The sequence below is a fragment of the Colius striatus genome, chromosome Z (assembly GCF_028858725.1).
Source record: "Colius striatus isolate bColStr4 chromosome Z, bColStr4.1.hap1, whole genome shotgun sequence".
NCBI classification, from domain to species: domain Eukaryota; kingdom Metazoa; phylum Chordata; class Aves; order Coliiformes; family Coliidae; genus Colius; species Colius striatus.
The window spans coordinates 70,030,024-70,052,215 of NC_084790.1; the positions used below are offsets into that span (position 1 = coordinate 70,030,024).

Below are 22,192 nucleotides of genomic sequence, written 5' to 3' on the forward strand. Positions count from 1 at the left end.
CAAGTAACAATAAATTACTATAAAAGCAAACATGTAAACATGAATATCATAGTCATAATTTCCTAAGTAAGCCATTATGATCCATCATACTATCAGTTCACTAATAATAGTTCACTAGTAGATTTTTGAGTCATACTTTTCAATCTATGATATTCAAGTATGCACAACTGTGCACTGAAATTTGACATAATTCGATTCCACTCAACACACATTCTCAGCACCTGCGGCAGTATCTTAGAAACACATCCACTGAGACATAATAAAAACGTATTAGAAACTTCAAAACAGATGCTATCCCCTTCAGTATCTACATCACACATACACACTTTACTAGAGGTGTGAGTTAGATCAGAAAATTCTGTTAGAATTTCTCAATCTATCCTTACCCGGAATATCTACAGAGACTACATTACCGCTCTTCCCAAGAAACAAAATATTGTCCAGTTTCTAAGCAGTCACTGCAGAGACAGAAGACAAAAAAGGAAAGCAATCTTTGCCAACATAGGTTCCCAGCCTCCTCCTGGCCCTTTTCACCTGCATCCTCGCACATTCCTGACAACAATACACAAGATGGTGGAAAAAAGCTTGCTCTCTACCTCAACATCCTAAGGATACCAGAGATGAAGTTCAGTATTAATTGTGAATCCATCCCATGTTCATTTCTCAAAATTTGGGGCAGTCTAACTGGATACCTACCACTACAGCAAGCAGTATCTACATGGCCTACAGCAAACTAGCAAATAGGTGTAGAATCGTAAACAGTTCAAAAATAATAATGCTTCATTGAAGATGGCACAAAAATGTACATATTAGTAGTTTTATATAAATTCTCTTAAATTCTTTGTTTTCCTGCCCAAAGAGAACAAATTAGGACACAGCAAAGCACAGTTATACAGCATAAGAATGATCTATGAGATAATCACAGTTCACGAAAGTCAAACTAAATTTACAGTTGAGTATAGATGAGATTTTTTAGTGTTTGGGGAGGAAAGAGAAAAAAAGAGGAAGTTATCATGTTCCAAAAAATATTAAGAGTAGACAAGGAGTAGATGGTAAAAAGTTATGTTCTGTATAAAAGCAACTTATACATTTTGTAATGTATCTTAAAGACTTCTTCAAGACAATGCTTCACTTACTTTTAACCTTTCAGCTGTGCCTAGGCCATTTGAGAGTTTTACACTTATTTATTGCTATATGCACTATAAGTTTCAATCAGTTGAAAAATGTACATTGATAATCTCTTATAGTAGCTGTAGTGCGCTGTAGTGCTTTTAAAGCCAAACAAAGGATTAGTAACTGATTCATTATTGAGTTCCTTCTGTATTTCATTTTATTTAACTACTTCCTGAAGTCAGAGTAATACTTCTAGAGTATTGTGTCATGAGCAAAACTGTGTGATAGCCCTTTTCTTGTGACAAGCTCTTCACTATCGTTCTAACTTTCCAAAAGTACATTAGGAAATGAGAACATAAATCATCACGGTTGTTTCTCCTATTTTACAGGAAAAGAAACATATTTAGTGGGTTTGTTTGGCCAGACAATAGAACAACTTCATGAGTACCTGGCACCCAGCCGGAGTTAAATCACCACACATATGCATTGATGTACATTTACAGATATATTTCATCTAAGAGTAAACAGGATAAAACCATGTGTTAATATTTGCAAAGTTTTATTATGATCTCTACTTTATCCAAGAAATCAGTTCTCAATCTCAGTCACTGGTAGACATATCTACTCTTTTCCACTCTGAGACAGACTTCGCTTGAGGATAAAAATGTAATCGCTGCAGAAGACAGTGGAGTACCAGAGCACACTGGCATGCTGCAATTGAAAAAGAGCCATACAAAATCAATATTCAGGTTGAAAAACACTAAGAGTTACTGCAAGGCACCTTGTCAATTAGGGAGCAGAGCTCAGCAACTTCCAGTGTGCTCCACTGCATTCAGACACTCCCGAAAGTACAAAGTTTTGAGGGGGCTATTTCATTCTTGAAAATTAAAATCAATCATCTTGATGGTTTGGGAAAAAAAAAATTACTGTTGGCTCTGAAAAACGGAGCAGTAGTTTTTCACTGCAGGCATATAAATTCCCTAGCCACAGAAAATGGCTAAAATTCTAAATGTCTTTTTCTCCTCATATTTATCTTTTATCAAGTAGAATAAATGAATAATTCTTGTTTGTTACACAGTTCTATATCTGAGTCCTCCAAACAAGGCAAAATGAAAAGACTGATACATACAAAGGAAATAAAGAGACCAGTTATATTCAAACTATGCAGCACATCACTGCTGTATATTTAGCTCACTCTTTCTAAAGCTTTTATTCAATATTTATTTAGGCAAAGCTACCATTGATTTCCCTAGGAGCTTTAGTTGAATAAGGATATGGAGAAGTAGTGTCATTTTTCATTGATTGAAAAAAAGAAAAATTCTTAGTTACTAAAGATTGTGTTTTTTTTTCTAAAAAGAGAATAGTAAGTTGAGTCTCACAAAACTGTTGCAAACTAAACTGTTGCATAGCTAGGCATCCTGTTGTTGACTGGGAAAATAATTTAACAGTGAGAGACAGTTTGCTGTCTTGGAGCATAAAACGGCTTCCTGTCCCATATAAAAGTCAGTCTATAACCATCATTAGATGCTGGATAGAAAAAAATGTCTTTAAAGTAACCCTAAAAGTACCAAGATATTTTTATCTGTTTTATTACTCTTTCATGAAAATAATGTAGTATTCTGATTATTATTTTCATAATACAGTCTCTGGTAAAACTGTGCTTTCTTTAGAAGAAAAAGAAAAGTCTTTTGACAAGACTGAGGTTAAAATCAAGATTTAATGATCATTTGTTGAAGAGGCAGAAAGATGACTCTATCTTGGGTGAGTAGAATGGGCAATCGTATCTTATTTAAGTTAATGAAATCTTCACTTTAAAAGAACATTGTGAAAGTGGTGAAAGTATCTGTATATTTCATCCATTCAGGAGTGAAAGATGTTCCCACTGGTAGGACATTTGCAGCTCCTCACTTAGTCCATATATTTTGTCCAGGACCATTGACGACAGCAGCCTTAACCCTTAAGAAATAAGCCACTTACCCAAATACAGACAAGGGACACTCTGGGAGATTCAACACCAAATACGAACATATTTGTTATAACCAGTAATTACTGTAAAAGACAGTCAGAACAGCTTGCCATAAATTTTTCTAATAATTTGTTACAGTAGGATATTTTAATGCAGCTGGAACTATGTGATTTAAGTTTTGGTGTCTACAAAGCCTACAGCTGACCTACTTATCTAGACTCAGAGTCATCATCAGTGTTGAGACAAATGACAATTCTACACTACCTTACACTAACTTTGCATGCAATTTCTTCCTTCCATCTCCTGCACGACTTCTTCCTATAAGAACTATTTTTTCATCTCCTGTGACTAAATAGGGACTTAGACAGCTCATAGGCAAATATCCAAGTTGTAGATTTTTAATTTTGGACAGATAAATGCCAGTATTCTCATCTCTGCAGAAGCCATCAGAGTTCATCATATATCTCAAAAGTAACATATATTTGCCAATAAATAAAGCAGTAAAAATTCTCCCTTCTGTCACTTCTACATTAGTTATTGCTAATTCAAAATTACTTCCAGCTTCAAATTACTACTTTCTTATTAACAGTGCACAGCAGTAAACATCACATAACCTCTACCATAATTTGGAATCCTGAAGAAAAAAACTTTTCCCTCTCCTCAAAACTCTCAGATAATTATACAATATCTGGGTTTATTATATCTAGTCTAACGTAACAGAGGATATACCACAATGTTGCAGGTGAATTAACCAATATTATTCAGGCTCTCTGTATACAACTCAGCTTGTCTACTGCATCACTTTTGTAATATGTGCTATCTTCTGAATGTTTTACTCTTGCTGTCTTGTTCAAAAGCTTAGCTCTAGACTCTCTATTAACAACTTATTCTGTTTGCTCTCCTAAGTGAGATTATTAGATTTTGTGGCATCTGAGTAATAATAATTTTTTGCCCTGTATAACCACCTATTTTATAAGTTCATTCTTTTTATTGCTTAGAATTTTCTTTAAAGGTGTATTTTAACAATAAATCTGAACAGGTCAATGAGATACAGCTGGATTGTTTTGGTGGCAAATTTTAAACATTGGGAAAAAAAAATCTATCTTTAGAAAATGGTATTTTTACAATTTGAAAAACATTTTCTATTTATTTTTAAAACTGTATAGATAAAGGTCTGAAAAAGAGTGAGATCTTCTTCAGTTAGCTGAATAAAGAATGATATTAACTAATAAAAATAAATTCAAATATTAGAACATGCTTTTTCTAAGCTATTTTTCCCTCAAAACCATGCATACAAAAATGTCAATTGCTGAAAGACTGTTACAGAAACAAACAGATATATTAACAGCAAGGATTGAGCACAATCAAATAATGAGATCTACTTAACAAAAAAGGTAATTGGACCTGGTATCCAGTCGGACAGATTTTCCAACCATATTTTTTCTCTATCCTTTGAGATTTAAAATCTTAGTGATAGTTCTCTTCACTAGTCTATTAAGTGCCTATAACATTTAAATAATATTTCTGTAGTTAGCAATTTTAATCTATCAGAGTTTCAATTACAAATTATTGCACTGAAAATATTTGTTAATTAGAACATCAACAATAGCATTTTTGCATCCCAGTCCACACTACACCTTGCATACTATAAAATGGCATAGCAATTTGTAATAAACACTAAAAACTGTCTTCTGAAAAGCAAAATAATTGGACACCAGCCCTCCTCCACTTTTCACATATTTAAATCAGGTTTACTGATAGGAGCTTGAATAGATAAAAGGAGACCTATAGAATACTCCTTTGACAAACATTAGTCTATAGCATTGTTCTTGCATATATACAATCCAAACATAACAGGTAAGTAAGCATGATCAAATACATAAGTATAAAACACCGCAGAGTTAAAATTTCAGTTAACCACAAATCGTAGTGTTAAAGCTGCAACATTTTTTACAAACAAATAAAGCAAAACCAATTTCATTTTGATAACACTATCTACTATATCTTTCATTTTATTTTCAAATTTAGGGAGACAGCTTTTGGCATAATGACATTTATGCAATACATGCTAGTATACTGAGACATATATCTCCTCTGCAATTTTAATGTAGAAGTCACGCACAGGCCCCAACTGCCAAAGCTACAAGTTGAAATTTACAAAACACTTTTTTATTCAAGAACTACCAGATCAATCTACCAAAGCCTTTCACTTTTAGTCATATTTAACAGTGCAAAAAGTGAAGAATTCGTATAGTAACCTGTAAAGTCAATGTTATCACTATTGTTTTGGTTTTCCTTCTTCAGAGAACAACTGAAAACAGAGAGGCAAGAGTAAATTTCAACTTGCCATTTCAGAAGCCTCTTAAATAAAGTGATTGTGTACTTTTGGAGTCATGGACTGACATGATTAATTCTAATGTTTGTTATTTCTTTATCATTCTCAAGAAATTGCCTTGAGGGTTCTAGACAGGAAAGCCTCATCTCTGTTTTTCACCTTACTAGTTGACAGCAACCAACGAGGAATAACCATATAAAAGTAGCGAGAAGCAGTTCTAACTTTTGTACAAGGCTGTAATCCTATGTGATCTTGAACACTGAATTCTCAAACCTGAAAGCAACACCACAGCAGTGTCATTTTGAGGGAAAGTGAAAATATGTATTGGAAGGATGTAATGCTTCTCAAGCATTCAAGTGTCCTCTGATTTGCTTGTTTGGGATGGAGAGGCAGTGAGGGCTGAGAAGCAATGAGGAAGAGATTTAACCTTTTTCTTTTTTTTCCAGATAAACTTGTTCTAAGCTATTAAATCATGATTGTTCAAGTTCTTACACAGTAAGTATCAGTAGGCATAATACTGGCAAATATATCGCCTGAGATATAGTAATATACAACTACTTCTTGTTTTCTACTGCAGCATAAAAGAATTCAGAAAAAACAAAAAAAATCCACATTGAACCTCAGCACTGTACCTCATAGTTACAGAAACATACATGATTTTGTGAGACAGACAATTTCATATAACATCTTAGTTAAAGGTTATCTTCCTTGTGGTTGAACAGCGATGTACTCGTACATCTACTTATTACATAAGAAAGCAGAATGGCTGGGACTGCATAATTACCAAGATTTGAAAATGTGATGATTATTCTGGAACTCCTGACTATTACTTACCTATAACACAGTAAAATCTAACACACAATGAAAGTGTTATTACTAGCAGTGACAACATACTATATATAAAACCTGCTGCATTTTCTTCTGTGCTTGATTCTATCCTACTTTGAGAATGTTATTACTTGTCTGTCACTATCCATCAATTATGACCAAATTTGCTCCATCCATCCTGATGACTGAACCCAGGGACAAATATGTTCATGGGAATTTCAAATCCTAGAGCAATGAGATGCAAATTGTTGATTATATTCAGTGCAATCTATCCAAGGCCTTTCTGTGAATTCTCAGCCTTGGAAGACTGAAACAAATTTTGATAGAGTTTTCCATTAGTGTTGATTTAGATTTGATGACTATCTAAGCTTTTGATTTTAGTGTACTAAAAACATGCAAAATATATTAGAGATGTCTGTAATGTTTTATTCATGCAAATAATTGCCCAGAGATGGCCTGATCTCCGATGGGGTCTCCACTGCTATTTCAGAGCAGAAATAGACAATAATAGACGGGGGATAAATACTAATGAGGTTAAAAGAAAATTAAGGAAGTTTCTACTTTCTTCTCCCCTACAGTTCAAACCAGACATAAACTAATGGTAAAAGAGTTCCATTTTTATTTAAGTTGTTTGGGATAACCAGCTTTTTAGTATATTTTTAACGCAATTCCATGAGTTCTCAAACAGTATATGGAACTATTAAGTATTGACCATTAACATCAAAATGCATTCAATTTCGAAATTAAGATACAATACTTTCTTTTTGGCAAGTAATTTCCTGCCTTGTGATATTACTTGTACAATGACTTGGATCTGACAATATAATTACTCTGTTCTCTATTTGAAAACTTCAGCATCATTAACAGTCACACTCTGTCAGCTTTAAAGTAGCTCTACTGTAGTACCAAGAAATCCCTGATATTTACAAATAATAACAGTAACAATAACCACTTCTGCATTTATAGAAATTACTGTAAATAGAATAAATATATAAATACAAAAATCTGATAGAAATCTCCATAAAAATCAAGAATTTTAACAGAGAAAATTAGGTATAAGGACATGAGAATTTACAAGTAAAGTCTTTCATTTGTACTCTTTATTTCCATTCACTGTCAAGATTAACTTTAATAGTTTTCAGTCACAGTTGAGTTGATGTTTTTAGAGAGTTTAATTATGTTTTGAGTAATTCTTCCGTTTTAGAGAGTTTCCAAAAAAAATTACTGCACTTATTAAAGTACCAATTTCTGGCGAGTTCTCAAGGACTGATTTAGTAACTTACTGATTTACAGCTGTAGAGACAGTTCCTAACAAAATAAAGATGTTCTCTATCTCCAGTGGGGAAAAAAAAAAAAGACAAAAGAAGAAGAAACAAACCAAAACAAAAAACCCACATTTAAAATCCACGATTGACTTTATACAGTTACTTACTCGGTGCTATCAAACTTCTTTCAGCTGCTTTGGAAATGCAATTTATTTGGAGGAAGAAAGCATACAAAAGCACGAAACAATTATATTACAGAACTTTCACAAGATTGGAGTTTTCAGCAGCAATTATTACCTCTCTAAGTGTCTCTAAGTGTCTCTAAGTGTCAGCATATTTTTTCAGGGGAAAATAACCTCGGAGTAACAAATAAAACAAACAAAAATAAACCCCTCAGAAATAAACTTCCATATTCTATATTAAAGCGTCTGTCACCTTAAGGTAACATAAGAATGTCAAGATCATTTTATGCAGAAGATGAATTCTTTGTGATTCCTTTAAGACTGAAATAATTCTGAACACATTAATTTAAGATCCAAGACATTTGCTTGGATAGTAGTAACCTTAGCTTTGACACTTCAAGGTGAACTGTAAAGGTCTTTACTTTGGTGTTTTCTTAATGGCAGCTGGTCTGAAGAAGAACAAAGCAGAACTGAGGTATTCAGGATCTGATATGGAAGAAAGGACCATAAAATGAAAAGAAGGAAAACAGACTAATTTATAGGAAGAATTTTAAAAAAAACCAAACTGCTTTCCCTGGTGATTAACAGCATACTGGACAATGTAGCCAACAAAACTTATGCAAAAAAAAAATGAAGGTCATCTGTTTTTGTAAATGTATTTGAATACATTAATGCCAATAGTACAGCCCCCTACTGAAAAGAATTTCAATCCCATGTCAACTTTCCAACAAGAAAGGAAGTTCAGGTGAGTTGATAATGGCTGCTGCATATATCTTCTGTAATCAGTAATTATGAAATTCTTTTCCTCCTGAGGTCATTTTTTGAACCCTAACACAGTTACCAAATTAATACTTTGATGCTTAATATGGAAATTGTCACTTTTAAAATAAAGTAACTGTCCCATATAAATGTTTACTTACAAAATAAGATAAAGGGATTTACATCTTTTTTTCCAGATTATATATTAAAAAGGAATAATATGCATGCCAGGTTCTATCCATGTGTTAGCACTCCCTCCTTCTTAAATTGAATAATTTCAATTACTCTTCCCACAATTAATTTCCTTGCCTACAGCATGGAGAGAGTTCTTTTTCATTTCATATTAGTGTTTTGATACAAGAGTTAGGACTTATTAATAAACAAAAAATAATATAGATTTACAAATTCTATCATATATGTGAAAAATCTGTTCATTTAAGTCACTCACTTTATACCATAACCGAGTTTGGATTGGTTTAGATAAGTATTTGAGAAAAATAGTTGTAAACATAGTCTGTACCTGATTTGTTTTACTCTTCGTAATTCCGTATGTGGAAAAAGCTTGTGCCTTTTCTTCAAACCTTACTTCCTAAACTGTAAGAGTGACCTCTAGTGCTATACCGTCTTGCTCTGTGAGGCAAGTCTTTTCTGCAACGGTTTTAATATGCCTCCCTGTAAGCAACTGATTTAGTTCTGTGCGTAGTGCCAAATGCTGTTAATGTGCAATTCAATTATCGTGGCCTTCTGAAAATGGATGTATTCATAAACTGTACAATGCAGAATGATGAAGAGAATTAAAGCTGTGGCTGGACTGCAGCAGGGTGTTTAACAAGAGGAACTTAGTATTCATGTTTAGGGCTACACTATGCACTTGAGTATCAAATGAGATATCATTACTGAATGACAGCACAAGATCATTTCAGTGCTGCAATATGAATGTCTGGCTCATGGGAGCATGTTTGGTTTACAAACCATGCATATGCAAAACCCTAGGCTATAGACCCATAGAGCACTTCAAACTTCTCTGCCATTGCTCAAATGTTTCCAGTGAGCCATCTCCTGCCACTGGGCTGTAAGGTTATTCCTGAACATTCCTCCTTGCTTTGGTGTGCACTTTCTTCCCACAGAGGTATTGCTCCTGCCCTCCCCATTCCTGTGATACACAACCAGGAAAAGGAGAAAATACACTCAGTTCGTGTTATGAGCATCTGGCATTTAGGCTGCTGTTCTACCACATGTATGCAAAAATGAAATCCTTCAGCTTGCCAAAGCTGAATCAAATGAAACAATAACAGCTCAGAACTATTGCTGAATAAATCCCCTGAAAATCAGTTTCTTGCTAAGTTTTATTTTTTTCTTTAACTTGAAGACAATTAATTCAACACTGAAAACAGAGATTTTCAGGTAAGTATCAGATTTGACTCCTAGAGGGCAGATTGTCTTTAAGACTGTAATCACTATCTTTATTTTGCAATACCACCCTATTGGCTAACTATGAATTACTGTTTTTTTCAGAAACTTTTTGCTGGAACTGATAGCAGCATTCTCTTCTTTAGTCATGCATGAACAATATTCCCTAAGCAATCAATGCAGAGCCCATGAAGTCTTGCTATCCACATTTTTCCTTGTTATATTTGTATTGCTCTTGAACTGCACAGTAATGTTCATTACCAAGTTATTTGAGTGGCAGCTTAATTCAGGAGATGCAGATAGCATATTTCAAAATCAAAAATTGCTAAAAACCCAACTGAAATAGTACACAATAGAAATCTGTTAGTAATTTACATGTAAGACATATTTCCTTGGAAAATGCTGCACTTAGAAATTAAAATGGGGCTGAACGTGCATCCCTTAGTTAAAATGCTGTTTTCAGATACTCAGACTGTAAGCTTTATAAACAATATTCTGTACATAGACTCATGACAAAAATCTATGGAAGGACTGTAGAACATTTTCAGCCTAGCAACTTGCTGTCATGATTTCAAAGCAGTAAGCATTGGTCTCAAAAATAGTATTTATTCTAAATGCAAATAAAATACCCCAGAAGTTTCTAAAACACTCTTGATTGAGTTTTAAAGCATATACAATACTTACATTTATTCTCTGCCACTGCCGTGTGCCAGTTATGAACAGACAAGAGAAACATCAGCTTCAAGAAGGATGCAGTGACAGAATCCATGTTCACATTCAGTGAGGCACCCAAAAGAACCAGAGTACTGAGAAACAGCTGCTCTTGTACTTCAGTCCTGATCCTGTCCCTTCTCTTCACCGCCTCTCTCTGCCTCTTCTCTCACTGCTTCCCAGCGACCAGATGCCTCAGTCAAATACACTCCGCATCTCCTGACACATTACGCACACCCTCCTCCAAATCCGCTTTCCAATCTATCAGCAGCAATCCCCGAAGAGCAGCGGCGAGAACCTCTCCCTCGGTTTCACAGGATGACTCCGGGCGAAACCGCCGGGCTTCCGCACCGCGCGGCGCCTGACGGCTCCCGCCGGCCGCGGTCCCGGACTCCCCCTGCGGTGACAGGTAGGAAATGGGCTCTGCCGAACGCCAGACAATAACGACGGAGCAGCCAGCACATCAGCGCTGAGGCGCAGCCGCTCGCTAGGTGCTCGCCCTGGCCAGCTCTTTGTCATTATCTTTTCCTTCCCCCCCCTTCTCTCTCTGGGAGGAAGGGGGAGGCGGTGAGTGGGGAGCATTATCCGTGCGTGCTGCCGTTTATCCTGCTTTGCCAGCGTGAAATTTTTTACACTTTCAGCTGCAAAAACAATACATTTTCTGCATTTTTGAATGAACACATTTTGCCTGTAGTAAAGAACCTAAGATTAGACGCAAAAAGAGCAGTCTTTACTGATGAATTCAACATAGGACAGGATAATCAGCTGCTCCTCAGAAAAATGCACCATGAATGCCCCTGATTGGGTTTCTTGCTGTTAATACTGACGTTAATGAACTATATCACGAACACTTAAGAGTAAATATAGCATAAACATCTGATTGTGACAATCTTTCTCAAGAAACTTTAGTCTTCAAATATCCACACAGAGCACTCTATACTTTTGCCAAGAGGAAACTGTCTTTAAACTGGTCCTAATGTTTGTACTTGCATAGATGTTGGGAGTGAGCTTTATTTAGGAAAGAACTTCAGAGGAATTTTAGGTTGTTACATTTATACTGCACCTTTTTTTTTTGGTTTTTTTTTTTGGTTTTTTTTTTTTTTTGGTAAAGCAGGCTAAATTATAAGGAATAATCTACTTACTAGCAAATTCCTGAAATTAGGGGTAAAGGCTGCATTTATAGGACCACATCAGTGCCTTCATCACTGCTGTTTCTGGAGGGTTTCCTGTGTACACATTGTCTTTATATTTTTGCAGAAATTACTATGACAGTAGTTACTGTGAGGTGCATTAACAGCAGACTTAGCAATTAAAAATATAACCTCATAGCCCAACTTTATCTTTCTACTTGAGGCAAATTGTTTAGAACTCAAATGTACCAACAGGTTTTTCCACCCAAAGGGATTCTGATGTCTGTGGGTCAGACACTACAAACCGTACTGATGAGATGCCTTCTTGCATCTTGCAGAGACTATGGAATTGAATGGAGATTGCCATGTAGAACTGTTTTCTGACAGGAGCAACTGTGAGAGACAGATGAAATGTGAATTAAGCCACAGAAGTTTCTGAACTTTAGTTGGCTATTTAAATCAAGTTCCTTGGGCCTTGAAGGATGCTCTAATTCATCTAGAGAAGAAAGGATAATCGTGTTTTGGTTTCGTGCTGCCTCAGCCAGACTAATATACATTGTACAAAGATTTAGTCAAGGCTCAGCCAAAACATAAAAAATGAAAAACAAAATATTTTGAAAGGTGTTTAATTCAGCTTTTGGTTACCTTCATTTAAAAATAACAAATCAGCATGATTAAGATTAAAAAGGCATATTTATAAATTACCATCCTGGAAGAAAGATTTATTTGTTTGTATGGAAAAAAAGCGTGGAGAATATGTATTAGAAATTATATGGATCATAACCTGCCTTCTAGCTCTACTAAATCTCCCCTTAAATTTTAATCTCTTATTCCAGAGTTTAGTACAACTATAGGGTAACTTGTCCATAAACTGGATTTCTTTGTCCTATCATTCCTTGAGTTAATATTGACCTTCTGACTAAATTCATATGAGCACAAAAACATTTCTTATGCTGCATCCTATCTGTAAAGAACATCCCACAAGATGACTCTGGACTCTGAACCTAGACAAAATTTCATGTTTAAAAATAGGACAAATATCAATAAAATTTTGGCAAGGAGTTTCTATGGAGTGATGTTCTTTAGGATTAGCCATATGAATCCCAGGGCTTTGAATTAGGAAAAAATAGTATTCTAGTAATGTAATGCAAATTCAGTGAAAGAGCCAATGCCATTTTGTGTGAACATTTATCTTATACAATAGCTTGCAGTCACCAGAAAGGAACATCTGCCAAAGAAATGTCATAGGAAGGTTTTTGTTTTGGGTGGGGTATTTTTTGGTTTTTCAATATAATGTACTCCTAGAATTACAGAAAAGACAGTCTTACAGAAAAACAATATGCTGAAATATGTACACATGTTTGTGTGTGGACAACAACACCCAGAATGTCAAGAAAATCTTTATCCAGAGATGAATCTATGGTATCCAGAAAGTACATAAAATAGTGTAGCTTGGCTTGCCCAGAATATTACAACCTCCTCTCTGCTTTTGCATCTCCCTCATGAATCCATTAAATGCTTTTTCAAATACAATGTTATTTCTCTAGTCCAGCATCTCATTTCCCATTTCTTTTCCATACAATGTCTAGATTTGTCATGAACATCTTACATCTTTACTGTGGAACTCAGAATAGTCCTAGCTATTCTTGATTTACAAACCTCTTTTCATCCTTTTTCCCCTCTTTCAATGTTTTGGTTTTGTTATCATATACTGTTTTTTTATAAATTTCCCCTGCACGTCAAAAACGTTATTAACTTTATTTCTCTTTGAAATGTAAGGTTTTGTCTACTTGATTTGGTGAAGGATCCTTCCTGGTGAATTTGCATATATTTAGTATTTAGAAAGACTGCAAGTTTCTAAAAACAACTATGTTTTGGTTTAGATTCATGCTCACACATGCAAAAAATCTGCTACAAAATGGATTGTACAAAACTGAAAAATTTTATTTGGGTATTGCCAGTCTTCTTTTACAAATGAATGACTTTGTATTGAAGTCTCTTTTCTTAGCAGACTAATAGAAAAATAATTTCTCTTTAAAATTATTCTCACTGCAGCTTTTTGTCTGAAAGAAGTGTGTTTAAATCCATGCTAATCATGCTTTTGGTACTACTGTGATCTCCATATTAATTGTAGAACAATTTATAAAATAGTAAAGAAAGACATGGAACAGTTATAAGCTATAGGCCACAGAATGCACTTTGCCTCTGTCAGAACGTCAGCTTTACAAGAGAACTATTCACTACACATTATTTAATGACAGTGGATATAATAAATGCATATTTGTATGAAAAGCACAAGTTTAGCAGTAGGAAAGTCAACAGCATTCATACTGACTGGATAAAAATATTTGCTTTAATCCTTCTCAGTAAATTTCTCATTCCTCACGAAGTCCTCAGAAATTGTCAACCAACCTGGAAATTAGCTATTTATTTATTACCTTCTGCCTCTCACTTTTCATTAGTCCAGCTCTATCAAGCCAACATTTTTCACATCCAACCATCTGTGTCACTTTATTCTTATTTCGGGAGCCTAAATTTGGCCCTGGTTAACTCTCCTTCTAATGCCACCTGCTGTAGTTCTGTTGGTATTGCAGGTTTCTGATCACAGCATCTCGTCATATAATGTAGCTGGAGAATGTGGCTTTTTATTGCCAACTGAGTTCTGTCAAGACTATGTGAAATCTACTTCACAGTACTATTAGCAACCCTTCAAAAAACCGCTGCTGTAATTGTCTGCAGAGACTGCAGAGAGCAGAAATGCACAAAGACAAATATAAATCAAAACTAAATGAACAAAGCCACATTATATTGGGTACACTAATAATGAGATCAGGAATAATTTTTAGCCATTTGGAAGATAACGTAAAATTAATATCTGCCTAATACTACTGCACTTTTTATTTTAATCATAGTTCTCTATTATAGGGGTGGCATAGCTTAAAAAGTACTTGTCAGAAATAAAAGCAGTGCATCTACCAGTCTTAACATTTATGGGTTTGGGTTTTTTTTTTTCCAGTAGGGGCAGAATAGTACAGTTTGTCTCTGATTCTAAAGCTGTGAATTTCCATTCAGACTCTATTTGTTAAAAAGGAAAAAAAAAAAACCACAAGAAAACAAAAAAAACCCACACAAACAATCTATCTGTGTATGGCACATTTTAAGAATTATTGCAGCTAAATATCACTTCATTAGAGATTTAAAACCTAATTCTTTCTCAGGTGAGACATTGAACCCAGAACAAAGCAGACATGGCTTCATGCACCTTCGGGAGAAGAATTCAGTCCCTTAACACTGTTTAAATTTGAAGAATGGAACAAGATGTGTGGTTGCAGACTGTTTGTCTACCGCTGCTGTCTGATCATTCAGATTTCCCACCTGAAAGGATGCAGAGAATATCCTGGAGGTATCTTTTTTGAGATTTTGTGAAGTTACTGTCTTTTAGCCCTTGTGAATCTTCTCATTTTGCAGTGAAGAGTTCTATTTCTTCCACAGTAAACACACTGTATATTGCAGCTCCCAACACAGGAAGTCATAGTTGCAATACATGATACTGTAGAACTAATGTGCGTATCTTTTATTAAACATTTTTAACAAGACTCACATGTGAAGGATGTAATTTGTAAAAGGATAATATAAAAAGTATTTTGTATAAATAAAATAAATGAGAGGAATAATAAAAGGAAGCAACAAAACAGTCTTGCAGGACTTAATACTAAGCTATCTTGGTGGCCCTGTCCCTAAGTGGAGCATGCTTACTCTGTCCGAAGGACAGAATAATGAAAGACACGGAGGTTGGAAGAGGACAGTCGAGTCGTAAAATGTAACATGGATTTACTGAAGGCAGATCAGAGTACACTAGGTTGATAGCTCTCTGATATCTGTTTCCTTGTGAAAGAAAATTAATATAGATTATTGATGTAGAAAGTATGACTATGATATAGTTATGACATTTATTTGATAGTGTAAAAGAATGGAGTATAGAAAAGAATATGTGCAATGAATAAGAGAGGTGGTAATGGAGCAAAAAGATATCAAGGTGTCATTAAAGTATAAGCCTTGTTTAATGCATGAGCTTATGGCTACAGTGCAAATAGAAGGAACAAGCTAGGGCTGGTGGTTTGGGAGACATACAGTCAGTGCAGGAAAAGTCTACAGTATCACACATTGGCATGTGGGGTTGATACGTATCCTGGGGTTGATAGTAAATATATAGAATGTGCATTGTCCAAGGCTGATAATGTACTAACTGTAAATAAAATACTAATAGTTAAGTTAGTATTTTGATTTGAATCACATGATAACCAAAAGGTCCTAAATGAACCATCCAGCTGTGAAATGAACATAAGCTTCCAGTGTGAATTAGCCACAAACAAAAAGACCAATTGTAACATGCACTAGGAAGGTATTTGCAGTAGGAATGCAGTATAGTAGTTTATTACAGCAGGAAGGATGGTTTCTGAGCTGGAAACTGTATGAGAGCCAAAAAGACTGACAAGCAAAGGATCCAAAGAATTTCTCTCCTGGGTATTTTACTGTTGTGTTGGATTTTAGAAATACATGTCTGAAAAATCTCAGGGATGGTAAAGAGTGGAAAATCCAAGATCCATGCTCTGAATTGTGACTCCAAATATAAAATATTTTTTAAAACCCTTCAAATAATGGAATAACTCCTGCATCATTTCCTAAAGAAGTCAATAAAATTTTGGAGAAAGCTCTAGGCTGTGACTCCCATTTCATACAGATATGGTCATCCAGGCCAGAATCAATCTGTGAAAACTGCAATAAGAACAGTACCTTACAATTATTCCCTTACTTTTATGTTTGATGCAGAATAACTTAGGTTGACACTCATAGAGTGTTCAGGTTGGTGCAATTCTCATTCATAACTAATTTTCTCTAGGCATCAGTAACTAAGCTGCCTGGCTGAAACATGGAGATTTCAGGTACCAGAGTCAGAAAGTGGAGCTGCTTGCTTTCAGTATGCCCAAGGATATGTTTACACAGACTGATGCAGATAAGACTACAAAGCATCCAGCCTGGAGCCATCATGTGTCTGTCTACTCAGTGTACAAGAAATATAGCTCAGATCTGTTTGTACCCATTTAAAAGGATACTACCTGGTTGTCTTTGTATATATGAAGCCTGAATTTTGTTGCCAAGAAGGCAGTCACTATAGTTTTATAATAAGTCTAGTTTTTTTTCCTCTATGCAAAAAAACAGCCTTCCTTCAAGTAGAAATATTTGGAAGATAAACATGAATAAATGGATTATGTAACATTTGTTTAAACCATATGAAAATATTGCAGCACTATTAGAGTAGTTACATGTAATTCGTATCTAAAATCTCTCAATTCAGTGGAAAGCAGACTAGGGTTCAGTTGCTATACAACAGAAGATGTAACTTAAACAAGTCTGATTTCTTCAATGTTAGGAGAAAAACCATGTAATATGACTTCTCTATCTTAATTTGTGTGAAATTGTTCATTTGCCAACAGTATTTGTGAATGTGTTAGGATACAAATCTGTTGCTTTGTTGAAGCAATGTGTAACAGAGAGATAATATGAAAGAAGACAGTAAACATACTTGTGCAAGTTGAACGAGGTAAAAAATACGGGGCTCAGCTCTTTCAAAAATGTGAATATTTCTAAACTGAATGGGCAGGTCTTGCCTGCATTGTCAGCACTTAGAGTATGCAGCAAATAACTGATGTTTCATTGATCTGGACTATGTTTTACAGACCAGGGTCACACTCTACACACTGTAGGTTAACTATTGCTGACGTTGTTCAATGTGTTAAGACATGCACACAATTCTCTGAAGGGACATTATATTCTTCTGCTTTGGGGGTTTTTTTTAGGGTTTTAGATTTTTTTGTTTGTTTTATTTTTTGTTGTTGTTCTGTTGTTGTTTTCCTTTAGGTATTTTTATTTTTTGCAGGCACCAGAAAACAGGAAAATCACTTTACTCTTCTTGTTCTTCATTCCCTCTTTCCTTCATGATATCGCTATGGGGATTATATGCAAAGTATCCAGCCTGAATGTGTAAATTTGCTTATACATGGTTTAGTAGTATAAACACCACATGATACTAAAAGGAACTCTTACTATACCAATGCTTAGCTGATAAATATGATCATGATCTTTTCAACAAGTAAAATTTCTTTGTAGGTGTGTTGCAGGAAAGTAGTCTGTCTTTATTTCACTGTGAAGCATAGACACTGAGGGGAGGGGTCATTTGAGATACAAGCAGTGGAAAAAGATTAGCAACCACATGGATACTTCTCCCCATACACATCAGGAAACAATCAAGCTCTTGCAAAGGCTATTTCATTCTGAATTTAAAATGAACAGTTGTCTTGTATGATTCTCTTTTATATAAAACCAAAAAGAATAAATTCTTCTTGTGTTTTTTATTATTGTAGACATGACTGGACAAATTCACTCACTTATTTAGGCTGCCCTTTTTACTGAATACTGCATCAAGAGCACAAACCACCTCTTGTCTGAGAATGAGAGATCCATGGGAATTATGTATTTCTATGTTACGTCTCTAGGGAAATCTCGTGCAATGTAGCATCTGAAAGTTCTGGGATGACAAACAAGATGCTAATCAACCATAGGTACCTAACAGCTTTTCCTGGCTATTATTCCATCATTTTTCTACTTAGTGACAGCAAAACTTTTCCCACAAAATTATCAAAACAACAAAGAAGGAAGTAACCAAATGGTTGAATATACAATTTCATGTTGTATTGCCTTGTTCGCTCCAGTGCTCAGTATTCAGACTGTGCATGATCATCTTTCTGCTCATACTGAAGGAAATACTTGTCTTTATATACAAATAGCTCCTGCTATGATGCCCCTGCATCATAGTTCACTTAAAGCAGTACTAACTTCTGTGTCCAAACAGTGGTATTCTTTGAAGAACTAATATGCAATGAAGAAGACTACAGCAGAGTATCGTCTAAGCCTTCCACGTTGCTAAGGAGAGAGAGGTCTTGAAGGAGTACTGCAGAGGCTAGGCATCTGTAACTTTGTTCTAGGAATCAAGATTCCCTTCAGATTCTCACACCTGATGCAATTACAGGGAGGATTATATTCCCCAGGCTTTCCATTCTGTCATTTATCCTCCTGAAACAGTAGATAATGATCTGGGTTTTGCACAAATCAAGGTTTAATATTGATCTTTCTCTGCTTTTCGCATAGAAGAGAATGATTTATCTGTAATATAACCTTGATTGAGCTGTGCATGCCCCTGCTGATATCAGCAATACTGCTAGGGCAGTTAAAAAACAAGCAAGGTTTGGAAAGATGCAGATTTTATGAATATATGGGAGAATGTAAGAAAATGACAGCCAGATTGACAAGTGTAAACATTAATTTTATGATGCTGGAAAGGGCTGTAAGGGAATCCTACAGTCAGTCAAAATAATCAGGCAACATTTTGGACATTTATCATTTCAGAAGCATGTGATGGAGAACCATGGACATAAATTCCTATTATTTAAAAACCAACCAAATTCTACAGAAAAAGATGAGAGTAATTTTAGGTTACATCACTACAGAAATCCCACAGAGTATGTCTGTTGTTGCCTGCAGAAACTCTCCAACTTTAATTAAAGTGAACTATAAGAGTTCCTATACTCTTTAATCCCCAGTGGTGTTTTTGTTTTGGGAGCCCACACAGGGATGGCAACACAGTGAAAGCCATCTATACTGGTGATAAGCATTTTTTTCAACTGTAAAATTCACTTCCTTTACAAATGTTAAATGTAGAGTCACTGCAATTCAAGTCACCATTACCCAGTATCTGATAAACATATATTACAAAATGAGGGTATTTTTACTTTTTTTAAAGTCCTTACTAAAGAAACACATACAGAAGACTCAATAAAATCAGAGCCAATGTTGTATAGTGATAGATCTGCATACTCGTTGGTATGTTGTACAGGACCAGACTTTAATCTCATATATGTCATATTCAATATGTTTTATAGTTGTTGTCTTCTTTTGCTTTTTCATGCTTTAATAGTGGAGAAGAAACAAACTGAGCATTCAACTGCCTTCTTTGTGTTCTGAAATGCAACTTCATCAGGCATTTTTTAAATGCAATTGATAATAAGCTTTTTATTTCTTATAAAACCTACACGGAAAACAGGGATAATTAAAACCTGGGGCTTTATATTGAGACAGAGTAATGAGCTCTCACTGATTTATAACTCTGTGTAAATAATGCTTACTCTTTGCTTTTAATACATAGACAAAAGCTAGTTGACAACTAATGCAATCTTTGTATGGATTTGGTATCAAAACTCCCCACTAAGTGACATTTCAGGAACATGTTAATTTTACCTTAGGTGATTTAAGTGGTAGAACTTTAGAATATTGGCAGACAACAAAAACGAGACAAAATAGTCTCTTTTCTATGTCTGAACAGGACAATCATTGCAGTGTTTCAGTCTCAGCCACACAGTCATCAATAGGAGTTTTATTAAACCAAAACCTGAGCTTTTGAAGAGTAATACTAAAAAATACAACCTTTAAAATCTAGAATAATGACTTCAGAACAGATACCTATGATTAAATGTTTGTTACTATGTATGACATTTAAATAGTTATTAATCTCGGATATCAAGGGATTCATAGATTCTTGGTATTTTGACTAATTAAAAATAACTTGGATATTGGCTTAAAATGTGATTTTGCAGGCTTCGGAAATCAGTTAACTTTAAAATTTCAGTTGTCTTTAATAAGAAATGGAGCATAAGCAGAATATTTTGGTACTAGTCTAACGCAATATAGTATTGAGTATACTTTGCTGACACAGATTTCCTGAATAAGTCTGAACTATTTAAGGCAATGTCAAAAAGAAGTTATTGAAGACTCATGAGTTGGGTGTTGGATCCAAAATTGTAGAGCTAAAAATTCAGTCGTGCACAAGTTCTGAAATCATCTTTACTCCCAAAACTATCTTTGTCTTACAATGTTGAGCAGCACAGTGACATTAGTCATACCTCACTAAGCTCTAGAACCAAAGCATCCATCCTGCTACATCTTTCACAGGATCGACATAGCCAGTGTCTAATGCATGTTTGAGTGCAGTTTATGTAAGTTTTAAAGTAAAATAATTACAAAAAAAAAGTTTGAGAAGTAAAGGAAGTAAAGTAATCAAAGCATGAGTTTTTCAGCAAGTGATTCTCTTGGCCTCTCATTCTAATTGTGACAGTCTAGCCCTGACTGTGTACCAGATGCCCACCGGCTTTTTCTATTACTCTCCTCCTAAACTGGTCAGGGGAGGGGGAAACATAACAAAGAGCTCATCAGTTGACATAAGGACAGAGAGATCACTCAGCAATTTCTGTCACAGTCAAAACAGACTCTCCTTGGGGATAAATGGTTTAGAATAAGCAGATCAGAGAAGGGAAATAAGAAATAAAGCCAAATCTTAAAGCATTTCTCCCCACTCCTCTGCTCCTTCTTGTCCAGTGGTGCGGGGGATGGGGGTTGTGGTCAGTTCATTACAGATGGACTTTGCCGCTGCTTCTTCTTAGGGGGAGGCCTCCTCACACTCACACTGCTACACTGCTACACTGCTACACTGCTACACTGTGGGGTCCCTCCCACAAGAGACGGGCACTCACAAACTTCTCAAGTGTGGGTCCTTTCCATAGGCTACAGTTCTTCATGAACTGCTCCAGCATGGGTTTTTCCCATGGGGTTCAGTTCTTCACACACTGCCCCCAACGTGGGTCATCCATGGGGAGAACAGTCCTTCAGATACCGACTGCTCCAGCCTGAGTCTCTCACAGGATCACAAGTCCTGACAGCAAGCCTGCTCTGGCGTGGGCTCCTCTATCCCCACAGACTCCCAGGTCCTGTCAGGAACTTGCTCCAACATGGGCTTCCTGTGAAGTCACAGCCTCCTTCAGGCATCCACTCGCTCTGATGTGGGGTCCTCCATGGGCTGTGAGTGGATCTCTGCTCCCTGGTGGCCTCCATGGACTGCAGGGGGAGAGCTGCCTCACCAGGGTCTTCAACACAGGTCATAGTGTCAAGGCTTAAGCACCTCCTCTCCCCTCCTTCTCCTCTGATCTTGGTGTCTGTGGAGATGTTCTCACATTCTCAGTCCCTGCTGCTGCTGCAGTTTAGCAATTTCTCAGCAGGTTCTTCCCCTTCTCAAATATTTGATTCACAGAGGCATTACCTTGGTCACTAATTACTTCAGCCTTGGTCAGTGGTAGGTCCATCTTAGATTTGACTGCCATTAGCCCTGTTAGCTACAGAGAAAGCTTCTTTGATTAAAGAAGACACCACTGGAGCCTCTCACTACCAAAACCTGGCTATTCTCATTCTAGAATATTTTTAAGCAATTTAAACACAGCAGCTTTGAATCACCTCGCGTAGGTGAGCTTCAGGAATGATAGTTCAGATTCACAAGTGCCTCCCATTCTTTAAATACAGACTGGCTGACAATACAGATTAAACACATAATT

At 35.8% G+C, this 22,192-nt stretch overlaps 1 protein-coding gene across 1 annotated transcript in view; it reads right to left on the minus strand.

Moving 5' to 3' along the window:
- Positions 1-10,633, minus strand: part of CNTNAP4 (contactin associated protein family member 4) — a 227,766-nt gene extending 217,133 nt beyond the window's left edge. Inside the window, exon 1 of the mRNA XM_062017669.1 lies at positions 10,543-10,633. Within this exon, the coding sequence (XP_061873653.1) occupies positions 10,543-10,627 (85 nt within the window). The 5' untranslated portion in view covers positions 10,628-10,633. The remainder of the gene's footprint in view (positions 1-10,542) is intronic.
- Between the last annotated feature and the right edge of the window lie 11,559 nt (positions 10,634-22,192).